General features: G+C 51.4%; 1 protein-coding gene across 2 annotated transcripts in view; it reads right to left on the bottom strand.

The window, feature by feature from the left end:
• Positions 1-251: 251 nt before the first annotated feature.
• The window catches only part of XXYLT1 (xyloside xylosyltransferase 1), a 32,575-nt gene continuing 12,832 nt past the window's right edge, over positions 252-19,994 (bottom strand). For both annotated transcript variants that reach the window (XM_071566911.1, XM_071566912.1), the window contains 2 exons: positions 13,467-13,599; positions 252-1,391 (listed from right to left, as the gene is read on the bottom strand). In XM_071566911.1, coding sequence (XP_071423012.1) covers positions 995-1,391; positions 13,467-13,599 — 530 coding nt within the window. In that variant the 3' untranslated portion in view covers positions 252-994. The remainder of the gene's footprint in view (positions 1,392-13,466; positions 13,600-19,994) is intronic.

Genomic DNA, 19,994 nt, shown 5'->3' with positions numbered 1-19,994 from the left:
CACAGCACAGGCAGTTCCCAGCTCCCTCCAAAACAATCCCAGCTACGGTGGTGACGATCTTTAAAAATCCAGCTTGTATGCCAGCCTGTTTATTTGCATCACTCACATGAGACAGATGAGGGATAAGCTATGTGGGGCACCACATTCAATTGCCCAGCAGATACACATCAGCTACTTTTTAATCATGATAAAAGCAGGAAACCTCCTATTGCACAGGACTTCAGTTGTGCCGCAAAAAGTAGCTGAGCATGTCTGACATCTGCAGCTTTATTCTCATATGAAAGGTTAAAGACAAAGCTAGAAAAATGAACCTATTGGTATGCGCTCACTGAACGCTTCTAGGACTAGGCAGTAAAGCTTTTATTGATAAGGAGAAACAATGGACGGCTTTAAAGCTCATCTAGCATTCAATTCTTGTTTGTAAGTAAACCCAATTTAAAGCAGCTTTTCAGTCTTTAAAGCCTTCTGGACTTTCTGGAATGCTTCAAAAGGAAGATGACCTGAGGACGGTGTCTGCTCTCTGAAGGGACTGACCGATGCTCTGCAGGAGGTGCAGAAATGGGCCACAGAGGAATGACAAACAAAACCCAACTGCCTGCTGTGGGCTCCTGCTGACCATCAGACAAGGCAAGGCTGCACAGGCCAGGGAGCTGCACACTGCCATGTGCAAAAGCAGTGGTCTCTGATGTCCCTGTTCCCATGCCCCAGCAGCTGTGGCACAGATGGGCACCATGGACTTGCCCCAAGGAGAGCCAGAAGCTGAGCCCTGGACACAGTGATTGTGGATAACCTGCTCCAACAACTGAACTGCCCTTCCTCCTGGAGGGCTGAGGTTACAGTCTGTGGGATACTGAACGCTCTTGGGATCCCTAGAGATCCCCCTGGGATGCAACAGACCAGAGCTGGCCATCCTTTCTGAGGGACTGTTGGTGCAGCCACTATGGCTTTGCAGGTCTTGCTGCAGTCAGAGCTGCTCCCAGGGGTGGTGGATGTTCTAGTCTTCAGGGATTGGGGTGTTGCAGTTCCCATGGTAAATTTTGACCTCACCCTTGCACTGGAAGTACTGGTCGAACACGTCGCTGTATCCATGGTCCCTCCACCATGTGCAGAGCTGCCGGTTCCATGTGCAGTCAAGCACATGGAAAAGCTCTGGGTGCTCCATCCCCACCATAGTGAAGAAATCCTGGTCCCCAAGGTGGCCCTTGAAGTGGTACTTCTCTGTCAGCTTCTGCACCATGGTAGGCTCCAGCAGCTGATTGTAGAGCTTGGACTGCCTCATGGCTTCCAAGTTCAGGAGCAGGACACCACTGTTGAAGCCTGGCAGCCCATCAGGAGGGGGCTCCCCCACTTTGGTTTGGGGATTCTCACGACGATACTGCCAGAAAGTGTGTCTGGAAAGAGGAAAAACAGCAACAGGGGAGTCAGGTAGTACAGCCTGAAGAGCAGCCACCTCAAGTCTGGGCAGGTCTGGATCACAGCACAGGATCTACCACCCACCCAAGGGATCTCACAGTGCTTGTCCCCTTCCCAGAGGCACCCAGCCTCTCAGAGAAACCAGTGCTTCATGGACTGCCTTTCTCTCCATCTCTGTGCACAGGATATTGCCCAGACGTCAAACCACTCTGTTTACCACATCCTAAAGCCCCATTTGTTTTTACCAGCATTATTCTGGTGGATCAACTGGACACAGGATCATGTGACTGCTCATGAGGCTGTGTGGGGAGAGGAAACCACATCCTCAGTGCCTGAGGTGAACCACCAGGAGTGTCCCCATGGCTGGTACACACCAGAACTGCAAGTCCTGCAGTTAATGGGATCTCAGCAGCAGAGTTCACAGCATTATTATTATTTGATTATGGGGAAACTCTGGATCAAAGATGGGCCCTAGTTTGAGGCTGTGCAATAAGAAGATTTGAAATAAATCTGAGTGTTGGAGATATTTCTTCAAAATAAAAATAGAGATATCCAGTGGCAACATCTTATTAGCTAAACAAGCAGTGCCTTCAGTACTTGCAGTCCTGGGAAGGCTCAGTTGTAGCAGCTCTGGCAGACACAATCTTCACCAGCTAATTTCCAGCTGCCGAGGAGAAGAGAGCAGTGCAAGTCTAGCAATACATAAAACTAGCTCAGAGAGGGATTCAAATGAGAACAATTTTGACTACTAAGCAAGCAGCCCAAAAATGTCTTTGGTTCCTTCCTCAGCCCTGGAGCAGTGAATACATCCCACCTTACATAAACTGGTTGCTCCCACTTGTAGGAATTGAATTTATCCCATGCTATTACCCTAGGGCTGAATATGTCCTCCAAAATTGCTTCCATTCAGTTTGAAAATCTTCTTCACCTCAAGCAGCATCCTCTGCTGCAAAGCTGAGCACCTGAGAGCTGTCCAAGCCTGTGTTTGGAGGAAGGCAGGAGGGACTCCCAACTACCTCCAACATTTGACAGACTAGGGCTGCCAGCACCACCATCTCCTTCAAGACCTCACACTTCAGGTAAAGTTATAGCAGGATGTTTTTACATCTTGCTGTGAAGATGCCATGGAGAAACAGTTAGAAAGAAGCCAAGCCTGCCACTGGTTCCTCTTTGAATCTGTCAGACACCAAAGTCTTCATGCAGCTCCACACAATGAGAATTTGTTGGTAGATGTTTAGATTTAAAACCCAAAGGGTTAAAATTGTCCCATTAATGATGTCAACCAGGAACATCTTTTTTATTTCCTGATTTCGAGAACCACAACCATCATGCAGCATCACTTCCTTACAATTTCCATTTAGAGGCTTTAGACTCAAAGCACTGATATTTCCTGTTTCATTAAGGGTTTTTACACGGCTTGCTTTTGCCTGATTCAGAATGGAAATGGTTTTTCCATGTGCCAGTTTCCCACAGAAGGAGGGCTCAGTTTTTGGGCAGTTGTATCCGCGCTTCCCGGCGAAGGGGATCAGAGGGTGGGCTCCCTCATTGGATCCCAAGGGCAGCAGCGCTCATTGGATCTAAAGGGGAAAGAAGGGAAAACAGGGCTCGTGGGGAGAGGCAAAGACAACTCATGGATGCTCCTGAGAAAAGGAAGGCAAAGTGCTCTCCACACAGCATTAGAAGGAAGCTCAACCTGCAAAACAAGCCCCAGCCACGCACCAATCAGCTTCCTGAGGTGGTCAGGTCCAGCGGTCTGAGGTGGGACTGGCTCAAGCCCACTTCTGCATACTCTGCTTTCTCTGCTTCTCCCTAGCAGTAACAAGAAAGCCATCCCCATGCTCAAGAAGTTATGCTGAAAGCTAAAATTTATGCTGAAAGCTGACAGGAGGGAGAGAGTGAGCAGTGCCACAGAGTGGGGCATCTTTCCAGCTCCACTGTAGTGAAGCTGACTCCTTTCATGTTCTTACCTCCAAACACATGCTGCCCAAGCTAACAGATACCACTGCAAGCACCCAGGACAGAAAAATGCAAGCATCCCAAGCCCTCAGCATCACCAGGGCAGGGCAGGGCAAAAGTAGATCTGTAGGAAATGACTCAATTTTTCAGCAGTGCCTTTCCCCAGCAGATTACTCGTTGACGGCTGATAACAAGAAGGGAGCAATGTGCCCTTTTCTGCAGGAAGAGGAGACAGATTGACAAGCAGCAATTGTTCCACCCTTCCTCCCAGCGCTGGCGTGACAGGGCTGTCCTCCCCCACCCATGCATGGGGATCACAGGGGAGTGGGGCTGGAAGGGAGGATAGGGCCATCCCCAGGGAGCAATGCTGAGGTGAGATCCAGGATGTGATGAGCTGTGGGTGGCTCCGCAGTGCCGATGGTTCAGGAACCTACTCACAGACCTGCACAACAGCCTTGCAGTGCTGGGCTCAGGCCAACCAAGGGAAAGGTGTTCTGGCGGGGTCACTGGCAGCAGCTGCTTAGCCTGGATTTTTCTTGGCTTTTGTCCTTCTAACAGAGGGTTTCGGTGCTGTCCTGCAGGGATCAGGACATGTGGCTGACACCTTCATGCCGTTGAAAGCAGAAGGAGCAGTGAGTATGAGAGCATTATTCTCTTTGGAGGTGATGGGTCTGGGGAAGCACAACCAGCCAAACAGCTAATCCAGCCTATACCACTCTGTCCTGCCCAGCATTACCCCTTGGCACCCACCTCAAATTTTGGCAAAACATGGGGGAGAAAACCCCAGGGACCTGATGTGTCCCTGAGACAATCACCAAGGAACTGAACCCCAACTGGATGCAATGGAAACGTCTCCCTGATCCATGACACTGGAGTGCCTGGGATTTCCCCTGGAACAGGCAGTTCAGGCAGGGCACTGTGCCACCAGCCTTGGCTCTGGGTGCCCTCCCGTCTGTGGCCCTGTCAGCGAAAGCCTGGGCAGGAAGGCACCCCTGAGAGGCTGGTCCCCACCAGGATGCACTGGGGCAGGAAGCTGCTAGGCAGGAGAAGGGGAGGGGAAAGGAAGACGAGGCATTTTTGGCTTTTGTTAACTGCTCTGGCCCCTCTAGATGGGAGGGGAAAGAGGTGACCTGTGGCCCCAGACCCCGTGGCTTGGTGCAGGGGAGCTGTGCAGGGCTGCTGCCATGAGCACCCGCCTGCAGCCCCAACAGGCTTTGCTTTGAGAAGCTGTTTATAAACAGAGCCTGGTGTGCTAGGAAGCATCTGGAGAAGAGCATTTCCAAGCATTCAAAGGCCGAGCCCAGGCAGACCAGATAAAAAACTCTGCTTCCACCAGGACTTCCCTTGCTGGCCCAGCACAGGGCGCTGCGGCTGCACCTCCCCTGCCTCGCAGCCTGTGGTCACGAGCCCCAGCTCACAGAGCTGCCATCACACCCTTCAAAATGCCTCGCTGGGGACAGCTGCCAGGGCAGAGGGGACCGCTCCACCCACCAGCTGTATTCCGCAGGTCCTTCTCTTGTTTTCATGCACAGCAAGGGACAAACACAGGGTGGGGGAAAGACTTTGTCCAAATCCCTGAACTTTCACTAGTTTACTTCAGCTCTGGATTATAGGAAAACTTCCTGGGATGAGCTGAAAACAGCCAGTAAAGCAGCTGGGTGCCCTAGCTGGCAGGAAAGGCAGGATGGAAGGTTTACTGCCAGCTGGATGACCAGCAGTAAGCTCAAAGCATTGGCCCCACAGGCAGCACTGCTGGCTTTGCAGCTGAGGATGTGGAACCTCCCCATGAGGCCATGTCTCCAAGAATGCAGACAGCCTGTGGGGTCTCCCCCAGGCAGCTGGGGAATCAAGGAGCCAGGTCAAAAAGACATGAACTGAGATGGATGCTGGGCTAGACACAGGGTGGCCGTGGCCAGAGGATGCTTCTCGAAGGCTGTGGAGTCTCTGAATGCCACTGTGCATCAGGCACATGCACTGCATGAGTCTATGCAGTGTGGTACCCGGGGAGGAAGGCCACACATCTCCATCATCAAAGGGGAAAGGAAAGACAACAGTCATGGGATGAAGCCAAAAAAATAAGGGATCTGCAAGATTCTAGACATAATAAATATCCCAGAACCGGTAACCTCCTCGCTGGAGCTCAATGGTTTGCTCCCACCTCTTCCCAAGTGCTTGCAGAGTTTGGACCAGCTGTGTGGGAGTGCAGGATGTGGAGCAGCAGCAGGCCAGCACCTTGAGGACACACTTTGCCCCCAAGCCTCTCTCACAGGGCTGGGGGATCCTGAGCCTCATCAAGCTGGGCGTAGGGCTCCTGACACAGAAGAGAAGCATGGGCTGCCAGCCATTTCTCTCTGAGCCACACCAAAAGCAGCCCTGCCAGCCCAAACATCAACTAAAACAACAAGTGCACACTCTTGCTACTTCCAAATATGCTCTTCAGTTCATGAGCCAGAACACAGACAGCTGCTGGCGTTATCCAGCTGCAGCTGCTGGTAAACATGGCTGATCCTGTGCAATCAGCAATGAGACACAAGTGCATCATGCTCTGAGCTCCGTGTGCTGCCAGGGCTCCCCCAGGGCAGGCAGAAGGACACAGCACTGGGCTGTGGTCCCACCACGCAACCCTCGGCCAAGCTGCCGAGGTGCCTGGTACCAGTGGGGCCCAGAGAGCTGGCCAAAGAGGTGGGCAGGATGGGAGCCCTAGTGGGAAGTATGTAGCGCCCTGATGGGGACAGGGGCATGTGTTTGAACTGGAGGGGGACAGAGCAAATAGAGGGGGTCCCCTGATAGCAGCTTCTGTCCTGCCTGGAGGAGAAGGTGTGGGCAGTGGGGAGGGAAGAGCGATGGGAATGATGGCATGGCCCACTGAGGGGTTGATGGTGGCTTTTCCCCTTAATCCTTGGAAAGAAGTGAAAGCACAGAGAATAAACCTCCCTGCACCCTTCTCTTGGCTAATCCTCACTGTGGCAGGCAGCTGTCAGACCCTTACCATCACTGTGTTCAACCAAGATTAATGCCCAGGAAAGGCCATCTCCCCTTCCTCCAGCTCCTCCCACCTCCAAAAGGCATTGCTGCAATGAAGGTGGGCCCTTCCAAGTTTACGCCACAGTCAGAGGGAAGCAGCTGCCCCAGGGCTGCACCCCGAGCAGCATCCAACCCAGCTCCCAGCTCCCATCCCAGTGATGCTGGACCTCAGCCAGGTGAGCTCAGCAGCTTTGTAACAAAGCACCCCTTGTTGTTAATTGCTTGTTTTCCATGTGCAATGCTAAACCCCTTAAGGAGCAAGTTCAGTACCAGCCTTGTCCACAGTGCCTCAGCTGAGGCTGAGCAGCTTATGTAATCCAGCAAATCCCAACTCCACACTTCCCAGGAGCACCACATACTCAGTGAGCGCAATGGCACCACCAACACAGCAGTACTCCTCACTCTGTAAGGAAAAATGTCACTCTGGGGAAAAGCAACCCCAGTTCCCAGCTTAGGACAAAGGGCAGGATGTGTTGGTGTTCACACCAGAACCCCTTATGCTCCTCTGATGGGTTCAGGGTCCAGCTCAGGCAGGACCTTCAGCCCTCACACAGAAAGCACTGATCAGTAATTCCTTAATAAACTTCTCACATAATGCACAAATTATGTCTGTACAGTGCTGGTCTCTACAACAGCCCAGTCTGAATGCCAAACTTTTAAAAGGCCTGTATTTAGACAAGCAAATTGATTCTCAATGATGACATTTCTGTGTGGACTTAATCCAAAAATGGGAACATTTAAATAGATGATGAGTAAACAACTTGTGAACACAGCTGGCGAGCGAAACCTTTCCTTGGGACACAGATTTTCAAGGGCGGCCCTCCTCATCACCTAACATTTTTATACTCCACACTGGTGCTAAAATCATCCTCTGAATAGAGGTGGGACCATAAATCCCTGTCTAGGTTGCATCAGTTTCCTTCTCTCTACAGACCAAATGCCCGTGGCACTGGCGGTGCCACAGAGCCATGGGCTGCCTGTGTCAGACCATCCTCTTCCAGTGCCAGTAAAGGACGGGGGGCAACACCTTCACGGGGGTACTCTAAAACACTGTGGGCCTAATTATTGACAAAATGGCAGATTTGTGTTAACAGCTGTGAATGAACACTGCTCTGGCAGTGTTCTCCTGCCAGCTTCAGAAGTGCAGGCCTCCTGCCTGGACCTCCCTTGCCTGCTGATGGAGCTCTCGGAACAGGGGAGATGCTCTCCCTTCACAGAAGCTCACATGCTCCTTAATATTATTAATAGTATTTGTGCTAATCAATACAAAGTTGTGGTTGTCAGATCTTGTCCAATTTATTAATTGTCCTTAGATGACATTTCAAGTTTGCTTTGTAATGGGAATAAGTGTAACAGGTCCTACATATTAATGTTATGTACAGATATAAAGAACCTTTACCTTCTTGAATAATTTTTTAAATCAGAGGTAAAGCTGGATTCCTGAAATTAATTTTGGTGCCAGCATCTTGCACGTTCTGCTTGCTCTGTAATTTTCACTGCTTCCTGGCAGCCATTGCCAAACAATTCCTAGAACTGTTTTCCCTATGTGTTGAACAGCAGCACTTGCTACAAATCAAGTCAAAGTCTTGAAATTATTTCAAATCCAAAGTGCACAGGGTTTGGGGCTTGCCAGGGCTGTGGGCAGGCAGCAATGCCATCACCATGGCACAAATGGCAGGGCACAAATTCTCGTCTTCACCAACTGAGAGGCTTGGGGAACACAGAGACCTTTGTGTCAGCCAGCTCCTTGCTCCCCCATGGCAAAAGCAATTGGAAAAGGGTAAAATCTCCAAATCAGGACAACCTACCTGCTTGAGGAGTCCATGAAAACAGACAAATGCAGGCAGGAGAACCTGCCTGCTGGAGTTGGTTATCTCCAATTCTGGAAAGCTCCATCCCAGGCGGCAGCCCACCTGCACTGGTAGATCTTACAACTGCCTCAACTGAGAGCCAGGGAATCCAGCTGCTCCCTGCTTGCAGCTGTGAGCAGTACTTTGGGGTTTTTTTTAGATTCCCAAGGAAGGTACAGGACGTACTGTCTCAGCCCAGACTCTGACAGCCTTGCCTGGCTACGGATTCAGCATTAGCCTGCTCACAGCCCAGGATAACTCCTTTCCTCTTCCAAACATCTGACAAAGTGACTTAGCACTGCTGCCGCCGAGCTCCCAGCAAACACTCAGCACTGCAAGCACTGTGCCTCCATGCCCAGAGGCTGCACAGTCCTGCTTCCACTCATTAATGGGCTTCTCAGGGTTATTTTACCAGCTCTCAAACAAACCAAATGCATGTGACAGAGCAAACAGCACACCTACAGCAGCTCCCATGCATTCACAAGAAGAAACAAAGCTTTTCCCTTCCACAAAATAATGTCCTGTTCGAGCTCTCCTAGGTTTGAGGCAGAGGCAAAGGCAAATGGCCTTGCAGCCATACAAGGACCCAAGTGTTGGTCCTTTGTAGTCTGTAGCTGTCCCTTTGATGTAGATCCTTTCCTGTTAGACAAACTTTTATCATTGCCAGCACTGTGGATTCCCAAGCTGCCTCAAGCTTTAATTAGCTCCTTGTTACGGGGGACAGCAGTGAAGATCTCACCCAACACCAAGAATGGAGGCAGCAGCCACTCTTCCAGCCCCAGTTATGTGCATCTTTGGACCTGTGAAGCTCTGGGACCTCTCCTGAGGTCCACCATTACAGCAAGTACGTTTTTCCTAGCTGGAGCAAGAGGGTAAAAGCACTCATCTGAGACTTGTGGGTGAAGTCCTCGGGCTGCCAGCAGACCACTGCTCTCCAAGGGGAGCAACATGGGGGCAGTGCTGAGGGCCCCAGGTGGTGCTCACACTGCTGGACACCCAGAGCCCACCAGCACATGGCAGTGCCAATAACAGCACCGGCACTGCTTAGGAAGCCAAGAGGCTGGGATGGCTGTGGGGATGGCAGCAGGGAGAACAACGTGGCACACTGGGCTGGGGTCAGCCTGAGGCTGCCAAGAGCAGCTGTGCAATCAATACCACTGTTCTGCTTCCTCTCACATGCCGCCAGCATGACTGCAGGGATCTATAACCAGGAAACTCGGTAAGAATAGGGTTTAAGCTCTGCATTTAGCAATCTGAGAGTTTTCAGGCCATTTTGGAGAGTGCCACAGTATTTCCCCACTCTGCTCCTCTCAGCCACGGGGCTGCTTTGAAATGAGGAGGCTTCACTCAGCCATCACACAGCCCCATTGCAGTCAGGAGCATGGCTAAGCCACTCCACAGGCCAGGCACACACCCTGAGGAGAGTGACCTGCCTGCCTGCCTGGTCACCAGCCTGCAGGATGCATCTGCAATGCTTGCCTGCATAGTTCTTATCAGGACTAAAGAGTACAAGAGAGCCTGGACTTCTCCATTTGACCAGGATCTGACCTGGAAGGCTCAGTGCAGCATAGACAATTATGCAGAGCATCATCACTTATCCCCTGTAGCCTGGTAAGCAGGACACTGCCAGCATGGCTGAGCAGCTGAAATGCTGCAGGGGACAACAGGACTTTTAATTAAGGTTATAACTCTGCAGAAGGACTTCCTTGCATGGAAAGCCTTTTGGACCATGCAAACTTCAGCTGCAGATTCTAGTCTTCTCATCAAAATCATTCTTGCTGAAGCCACAGCTCCCGATATTGGCTGTAGTGTGATTCCTGTGCAGGCAGACACATGAGCAGGCACATGTCAGCCTGTGAAGAGGCTCTGCCTGCAGGCCAAGATCCAAACATCAGGAGGCATCCAACACTGCCATGGAAAGCCCACAAGCATCTAACAGCCTAGTGCACAGTACCAGTGCCCTCAACAACCCCACTATGGGGGCAGCCTCTTGTGGGATGAAGCTCTGTCTGTAACCCCCTCCACAGTGGTGTTGACCATACACTGTCTCACACATTCAAAACCTGTAGGAAGGCCAACATGCCTGACCCATGGACAGAATGCCTCTTTCCCCCACCACAGCTAGAGAGAACTTGACGCTGATGGCCTTGGATCTCAGATCACCTTCTGCACCTGCCATGGGCTCCTATCACCTCCTGCTCTGCACCCAGGACCCCTGACAGACACCGCAGGATGATTCATGCCCAGCCTCAGTGGGAGCAAATGACAGGCCAAGCCCAGACTGCGCAACAGTTAAAACCCAGTGCTGGCTTTGCAGGAGGACCGGGAGATCCTGTTGCTCAGAGAAATGCATTTGTCCAAGACAAACAGTAGCCGGGCATTGTTTCAGCATGAGTCAAGCAAGTGGAAACACTCCCGTGCCATCCTGTTTTGCTGTCTGGAGGTTTCCCCTACCTTCAGGATGTGGAGGCAGGCTCCGGGACATTTCCGATTTGCTGTTCTCTTACTCCTCTGTTTCCCATGACTGTCTGTGCCCAGCAGTGCTCGGTGCACCAGCGCAGCAGCCTGAGCCTTCTGCAGCCTCAGCCTATGCCTGGAAAGTACAGCCTACAGCCAGGCAGCCAACAGGAACAGTGCTACTTCCCAGAAAACAGGGCATCAGCTACAAAAGACGCTGGTCTGAACCCATCTGCCTTCTCTGATGGGCAAAGCAGGTAACAAGGATTCAACACGGACAAGTGGATTGATCTCCAGCCATCTTTCTCACTGCTACAGAGAGGGAAAGATGGCTCCCAGACCCCTCCTGGCCACCAGCTTCTCCTGCCCCAGGGTTGCAATCACAGCTCTGTGAGCAAGCTCAGAACAGCTCTGCTAACTCATCCCAAGCCCTCTTAATGCTTTGGGCCAAAGCTGGAGCTGCAGAGAGCTGTCTGAAACAGGGAGGAAAACTTGAGTGGCAACAGAGAGACCCCACCATCACCCCATAACCCTCCTCCATCCCCACAACCACTTTCCCAACTGCTGCTTCAAGCCTGCACACATGGTAAACCACATGGCTGGAGTTGGCACCTCTTATTTCACACCTACAACATGTTTTTATCTTGCTAAAAGTATAAAATTAGCAGATTTTTTTTTACAAAGACACTCATGCTTTGTCAGCTCGTGTTTGTCTGTAAACCCTTTCAGCAGTGAGGTGCGAGCCCCGCAGGGCGCAGGGCTCGGCAGGAGGGCAGGCTGGCGTTTGCACAGCTCGCCCCGCCACGGGTGGTGTGGCGACAAGAAGGATCAGGAACTTGTTTTCACACAAAGATCAAAACAACCCAAGAAGAAAAGCACAACATAGCCCAAAGTGACCCAGAACGTCAAAACTGCAACAACAGAAAGTTCAGCCCAAAAATGCAGCCTGTGAGGGCTGTTATTGCTTGGCTTGTTTGTTCCCACCACAGGCGGCAGGAGGGAGAGAACACGGCTATGCGTTGGGTCAGGTATTCAGGGCTCAGCCCTGTGATCCCGTGCCTTGTCCCCTGCCATGCTGAATGGCTCTCCAGTGGAGCAACCCAAAGCTTAACTCAGTCCCCTCCAGGCATGCCTGGCCCCACAAACCACATCCAGGCAGTGGAACATCATCCCCATTCCCTAGTCATGCATGGAAATAATGCAAAACCCTGCAGAGATGAAAACACAGTGATTCCACCATGGACTAACTGCAGGCAAACAAACACTTGATTTATCCCGTTCCAGGGTGCAGCGCTAATGAACAGGATCTGTGCTGCCAGGCAGTGCTGACCAAGGCTGACAGTCCAACAGTCCCACAGCCACACTTGGCTGTGGCTGCTTCCTCCATCCCGCCTTAAGCTCTAACAATTGGATGTTGATTAACTGGGGTTGGATTTACCATTCTGGGCACCAAAATCCTGCCAGCACACCCAAAGCAGATACAGGAGCCCTTCACATTCAGAGCATAGTGCCACGCTATGGAGACAAGACCTCAGCATCTGTATTCCTCTAGTCCCAGGTCTCCTCGTCAAGAGTACAAACCAGGAAGGGAGATGATACTTCTGATACGGACACAGAGATGTCCTTTTCCAGCCCACGAACAGTGGTGACTTCTGAAGCTTGAGCAACCTCGCACTCTCAGCTGACTTGAGCTACCAGGAAGTGATTGATCGTGATTAATGACCATCAATTCTGTGCTGGTGAACTTCTCTCTGTCTTCACCTTGCCCTATCCAGATGCACATGCAGCCAGAACAGCTGCTTCACATTTTGCAGCTCAGTCTTTCCTTAGGAGTGCTGCTGGTCATGTCTTAGGAGGTTCAGTAGGGAAGTAGGCTTCCAGAATGGAAGGAAAAGAGCTCTTAAGCTTTTTTTATCTTTCTCCAAGAACATTTCCATTAGGATTAGCAAATCTAGCCAAGCCATCTCAGATGCTCAAACTCAGTCCATTTGAGAATCCATTAAGGCATCGTGAGTTGATTACCTGATTTACTCTGGATTAAAACAAAACCTGCGGTTCATCCTTGGAACAACGCAGGCGAAACTAAACCAATTTCTTTAAGCACCAGCCTGGAAACATCCACGTCCCTGAAACCCACCAGTGGCCCATGAAGGGGAGGGACTGAGCCACCCCCTTGGTGAGTGACTCCCACTGTTAGCTCCCACCAGTCACTGGCTGGTGGACCAAGGGACTGAAGAGCAAGTGACCATGGGGTCATCCTCATGTTTGCAAGCCCAAGTCCCCAGCAAAGCTGTCACTTCAGCCTTTCCTGAGGAAAGCAGAAGGTGCACTGACACTCCAGGGACACAGAACCTCATTGTTGCCCAAACTCAACCCCCATCCTCTGCACTCACACCCAGAACTTCTGAGCCCCAGCACACAAACTGGAGCTCCAGAACGCAATCACATCACCTCAGCAGGCATAGCTGTCTAAACAGTGCCTCTAGCAGATGTACTATAGTTTAGGTGTGGATTTTGGCACCAACAACCAGGAATTTGGCTCCAAAAGTCTTGTGATGGTGTGTGAGAATAAGTAAACAAACAAAAGCAACACTGTACACTTTGCTCATACTTACCTACAAGTTTCAGAGTAAGTCTCCCTGCAGGCATTAAAGCACAAAGACCACTTCCTCCTACATTTTCTTCCAAAGACCAATATGAATTGAAGAAAAGATGTTCCAGCCACCCTCTGCCCACACCCTGCTCCCCATAAGGAAGGGGCTTTACCTGTACACTGGTTGCATTTCCCTGGCAATTCCAATGACTGCTCCCTCTGGGAAGTTGTCAAACTCATCAAACAGGTCTCTAATGTTGGTCTTGTACTTCAGGTCCAAGTCTACCTGTATGATCTGTGTTATTTCTGAAAGCACAAAGAGAAAAGTCAGCTATATAAGACAAAACTGTAACCAATGATTACCAATGGCTACTTGATGAACTGTACCCAATGAGGACTTAGTGCAGTCGGCTCCATGGGCAAGACTCACCCAAGTCAGGACAAACACAACCCAGCTGCAACCTCTGCATGAAGCTCCTGACCTTCAACCATCACGAGAGCATTTACCACCGTGTATTTTACGCATGACTTACTTAAGAAATAATTTCTGGTGACCTCCTGCTTCTATCCACTCCCTCCTTTATTCCAGAGGACCATTTTTCCATATGACTGACAAAAACAAGAAGTAGCTTCAACCCAGCTTCTCCCTGCTACCTACTACAGGGAAAACCTGCCAACTCCATGAATGTTTTCCACCTCCAACCCAGAACGCATCCATCCCTGGCCCAACATACCAGAGCAATTCCCATCACAGACATCAGTCAGCCACATTACACCTCCAGGATCACCTGCACAAGCCCATTAGCTCCCAGCAGGGTGCCACAGCCTTCCCCAAGGGCAGATATTACAGCATCCTGCCTGCACAGGAAGGCTGGTAGTCTGCAGCAGCCTGGAAGACTTCATTATTTCTGGTGGTCAGAGATAAGGAGGGTTGTGCACACATGAACGCAGCAAGAAATCAAGAGCATAGCGAGGCTGGAGGACATCATTATCACAGCCAGGTCTGAGCTCATCAACAGGGCCAGGCCTCTGCCCAGATTTGTCACCATGTCTTCTGCAGCAAATGAGACTCATGGATGGAGATGCTGCTTGGGAGAGGGTGCAGGAAATGTGCCTTGTCAAGGCTGCTTATCCCAGTCAGATTGGGGGATGCTATATGGATTGAAGCAGGCCAAGTGCAATGCAGCAAATCAAAACAAACACTACAACAGGTCAGACCATCACATGGGTTCCCCTACCCACAGGCAAAGCTATAAGTATCTTCTGGCCAGCCCAGCTCAGCCCTCCTCAGGGACTGTTATTGGAGTGGAGCCATCCCCCATGGCATTATGTAATGACCCTGCTATTTATATGTGTTATAAAAGCCAAGAGCAAATTGGCCAGGTTGCTTAGCACTCAACACTAATTAGATTATAAAGACTGTGTCAACCTGTTTTGGCCCCACTCATCATGCACAGGTGCCCTTACAGCTCCCTGCAGGATACACTTGCCTGTCACCACCATTTCCACAGCAATTAGCAAACCAGGCCCTCATGCTTCCTCCTGCCCAGAACCTGCAAGCAGGAGGACGAGCCCTGTTTGCCCTCATCTTCTGCTGCTTGCATCTGCCATGCCTACGGGCAGGGTTTCCCATCAGGCTGGTGTCACTGGGGCAGTGCCAACACTCCAGCCTTCCCACCACAATGGTTCCTCACCCCCTGGCCCCACTGTGCTCAGGACAGTCTGCTGGCTACCCTGGGCTGCTGAGAACAGGAGGCAATTGCTCTGTTTTTAGCCCCCCCAAGCCACCATCAGGAGTAGAGACCCAAAGAGCAGCCAGGCACCAGCAGATAGACCCCAACATGGGAGTGCAGCTTTGTCCTTTCAAACATGCTCATCACTTGGTGTTTGTGTTTCAAGCAGATGCTGGGCTGTACAGCAGCTCTGCATTTTTTGCAGATCTTGCACTAATCTAGGGCTCTTGGTATCTGATTATACCTACCACGCTGTTCCCATTTAAGAACGAAAAGGCCCCATGAGGTTAAGCAAGAAATATACTGCTTATTCTGTGAAGCATCCAAGCAGAAATATAAATCAAGGAGAAATAGTATCTAAGCTACAACCCAGGCTGTATCTCAATTTTTTATTTTAACATCCATCATGCTCTACCTGCTAAAGGGAAAGGCCATGCTTCCTTCATCCAGCAGTATGGCAATCTTCAGGTCTACCCAGTATTTACCATGACCATAATCCTCTGTTTGCAAAGATTTAAAACCCAGGCACAGTAATTCACCACAGACTAAAGCAGGTCTTGACCTGAAAGCAATTTTCCCCAGGCTTTCGAACTGCCTTTGAAATGGCCAATGCAACTCAACCATGTGAATGAGCAGAGCAGCAGATTTGTGCAACAAGGAACAAGACATGTATCTCAAATACACCAAACCTCCCCAGTGCCCCATACCACAGCAGGACAAAACCCCAAATCCTTAATGCTACTGCACTTGAGAGTATCCAGTTATCACAAAACTCCAGGGCAAGGAAAACTCGGATTGACAGCACAAGCTCAGCCCCAGAGAAATGTGGCGGGAGCCTGAATCCTCCAAGGTACTGCCGAGGCTGGGAAGAGGGTTTGGGGTTCCCAGGGGCATCCCAGCACAACTCACTCCTGATGCACAGCAGCCTTCTGATGCCTCATCAGGTTTCAATTAAATCAACTGTGAGGCACGTCATCTGATTGTTCTCTAAAATTACAGATGAGTGCCAGCTGCAATTAATCAGTGGAGAATGAAAGCTGAACTTGGAGGAAGCTCCAATCCCAACCCTGCCCGCTGCCACATTCCAGTGGGTGAAAGGCTCTGGAGGGACCCGTGCCATCCAGAGGGTCCTGCCCAGCACCAGCATCTGGCCATCCCCAAAGGCCTTGGCTGAGCAGGGAGCAGGGCATGAGCCCAGCTGTGGTGCCAGGCAGCCACACCAGCACCACAAGTAGCACAGCATGGAAACGCAGTTTATTTACACAAACACACTGAGTTCTCCATCCTGCCCTTCATTACAGGGTCCCTGTGTTGGCCCCTGCGCTGCCAGCAGAGACCCCAGGAAACACTCACTAATAAATTAGACTCAGAAAGCACCAAGTACTTATTATTATTTTTTTAAAAACATTTTTCTTTAAAGCAAGCGTGAACTACAACACTGAGACAGAACTGAGCATGGGTGACATTAAGCACCACACTGCCAGATGCAGCTTGCATGTTCAGATTAATTGCTGAGATGATTTTTCTGCCTGGGACTGGCAAGGATCCAGGCACTAATATTTATGATGTATCATGCTCTTTCGCCCTTATACCAAGCACTTTGTCCTGGCTGCCATGTGGAGGTGGAGGAATTGTGTGCTCTCTTAGGCATAGACTGCTTGGAGGGATCCAGCTGGAAATGTGGGAAAGGCCTGCGTTTTCTGCTCAGCAGTGAGTTTTCTAACTTTGCCATACTGTATATCACCCTCCATTCCGTTCAGCTCCAGCCCTTTCAGCCACAGCACAGAAAGGGCAGCTGTGCCACTCAAAGCAGAGATGGTCTCCATTAGCAGTGGCAGCTTTACAACACAGGTTGGTCCCATTTAAAGCATCAGGACCAGGAGTGCCAGCAAGGGGCACAGGGAGGAGAGCTGCTTTGGCCAACCTAGCTTGACCTCCAGAGATGCTGTTCAGTGAGAAATCCTGTGGCAGCTACTATCCCTCCAGAGCCCTTTCTGACCCACTGCCATTGTTCAGAGCAGCCTATGGATGGGCAGCCTTGAACCTGCCCACAGGCTAGGACTGCTTTTCCTTAGCCTGAGTTGAGAGGATGGACTGAAAAAGTGTAAACAGTAGATTTAGAACTACATGACAGTGGATGAGGGGTCAGGTGAAGAGGTGATGCACAGGCTGTTCTGCTGCCAAACTCATTTACACTCAACCCAACAACTTTCTCTGTATGAGGGTCACACTACCCTGGCAAAGTCAAGCCCAGACAGCAGGCGCAAGGGCTGGGGTATAAGTGCTGACTTCAGTTTCAAACCCTCCACTTCCATACAAACCATGCCAAATCTGGGGCAGAGGATGCTACCACTGACAGTGGAAAGGTGAAAAGACTTACTTGTGTCCAGGAGCAAACAGCAAAATGGAGAGCTGCCATCACAGTGCCAAGGGCAGAAGCTGTCCAGCAAACAGTGTGGTCTAAATCACTGATATTTGAGCAGTAGCTTAATAGCTCTAGAATAGAAGAAACAAGAAACCTCCTGGAGGTGGTGAAACTGTCCAGTCCACTGACAGGCATCTTGGCACAAGCTCAACACCCTCAGAGTAAAAAATCCTGCCTGCAGCTGGTCTGGCAGTGAAGATACTGCAAGCAACAGTGGGATAGCAGGAATGTAGAGGCCACTGCCCCGCCAAGCTGCTCTGTGCCCAAATCTCACACACACTCCTGAGGCAAACACCTGTCACCAAGGCTGTTGGTAATTTGGCACTGCTCCCACCATCTTCTGCACAGGCATCTCCACTTTTCTGAACAAACCTTTTTTTAAGGACCTAAGTATTCTGATGCTCCATGCCAAGGAGGAGAGACTCCTCTGACAAGAATCAGAATTTTATGTTGGAAAAGACCTTTAAGATCAAGTCCAACTGTTAACCTGGCACTTGGCACGTATCAGATGGGAGCACTTTGACCTCCACGCATCTCCTCTGCATCACAGCAGTGACTTTTGGGGCCAGAGGCTGGCACCTTAAGAGGTCAAACCAGGGAGGACACTGCTGGGATTGCTGACTGTGCCAGGTGAGCTCTGTGACCCAAGCACACGGCTTCACCTTTCCCACAGTTCCAGAAGCAGCCAGTTGGGCAGCACAAGGAGGCAGGATCCCCCTCCATCTTTCAGGGGACAGCGGAGGGGGCAGTGGCCAGGCAATGGACTGGCAAGAGCAGGGCGAATGGCAGGGGCAGAGAGCTGCTGGAGTCAGAGCAGTTCAGAGACCCTTCTGCAGAGCCAGCAGCAGCTGCAGTCAGCATAGGTGACACGTAGCCAAGGGATGGGAGTGTCCCCTGCTGGCTGCAGCAGAGTCTGGGGAAGGACCAGGGGTGGCTGTGCATTTTGCCATTTGATTTGGACCATCAGAAGGAAGAGAGCCAGGTGGCCCAGGATGTTCACGTTGGGGTCAGAAGGGCTGGAGGGCTCATGTCTGCTGGTCTGCAAAAGCTGGGCACACCTGGACAGCTTCTCCTGCACCTCTCTGCATCGCTTTGAGCTTGGCTCTGACTACCAATGTTTTTCTTTAAGTCAGAAGGTTTTTTAGCTGTCCCCCTCATGACAGGGTGAGATACCAAGGAAAGAAGGAGCTGTGAAGGACCAGCAGTGACTTTGACAGCTGCCTTGGTCGATAAATGTCCTGGAGCAGGGCAGCAGCAGCCCCCACTCCAGCGGGCAGCATGCCTGCAAGCAGCAACACACAGATCCACAAAGCGGCCCGTGCTGGCTGTGAAACCAGGATCCTCCGCCCTCGCCGGCACAGAGAGACTTGTGGCCAACAAAAGCTCCACTCACACGGCCAGCACCAAGGCCAGGCATGGGCACAGAGTGTGTCACAGGTTTCAGAGTGTCCCTGTGCAACCCACAGGGTGCTGCACAGCAGCAGCAGCCAGTCAGCCCCAAATGCCTCAGCTGCAGCAGGGAGCAGAGCACAAGCACAGCTGCAGTGCCAGGCAGTGATGCCAGCGCCTGAAGAAGCCCAATGTGGAGACATACAGTTTGTTTACACAAACACATTGGGTTCTCCATCCTGCCCTTCATTAGAGGCTCCCTGGGTTTGGCTCATCACCCCACACTGCCAGCTGCCCCTGGCCACTCTCCCTCCTGCTGTCAGCAGGGCTGTGAGCAGCTTCCTCTCTGGCTATGTGCTCCCCTGGCCAGGCCTTGTTTTCTCCACAGATAAGACGTCCCCTCTGCTTCCAGGATTAATCACCGCTGCCCGCGCTGCTAACTGTGGCAGCACCAGAGAGCCTCGCCCAGCGGAATCAGCTGAGGCAGGGGCACACATGCAGGTGTGCAAGCACAAAACGCTCTGCAGAGCTTGCTGCCAGCATGCAGGCAACTACGGGGAGCCACAGTCCCCCTTCTCATGACCTGGTGCTGCTCTGGAGCCCATCCTCCCCAAGAAAAGATGACCCTACAAAGCCCTGCACCAGCAGTGCTTGCTGTGGTGCAGTGCAGCTTACCTTCCAGCTGCCCACTTGAACACAGGTCCTCACCTCTGCCATACAGCCAGGGGTCTTCTCTGCTCCTTGGGGCAGCCCAGATGTACCCTCCCCATCAAACAGCCTCCCCCTCCTGCACACAGGGCACCAGGGGAGGAAAGGAGGTGAGGGAGTACATGTCTCCTGCCACTAACGTGCCCCTGGCCACTAATCAGGTTTCTGCAGCACTGATTAGGTGCCCAGCAGAGCAGAGCAGTGGCTGCAGCACAGCAGCTAATCAACCTATCAGCTAATTAAAAAATTAGGCTGCCTGCCAGAGATAGATGACAAATCATTGCTACCACCCACATAGAGCAGGCACCTGAGTGAGCTCAGGGGTCTGGAGCAGCAGCAATGTCTCCAGGTACCGACAGTGGCATCACTCTGGTTGCCCTGCTCCACACCCCACAGCCATCTCCAGAGGGATGGGGAAGACTCAGCAGGAGATGGATCTGTTTTGT

This window comes from Pithys albifrons, chromosome 11 (genome assembly GCF_047495875.1).
Source record: "Pithys albifrons albifrons isolate INPA30051 chromosome 11, PitAlb_v1, whole genome shotgun sequence".
NCBI classification, from domain to species: Eukaryota; Metazoa; Chordata; class Aves; order Passeriformes; family Thamnophilidae; genus Pithys; species Pithys albifrons.
Note: the sequence above shows the minus strand (reverse complement) of the source record. Positions and strands in the feature narration are given on the sequence as shown.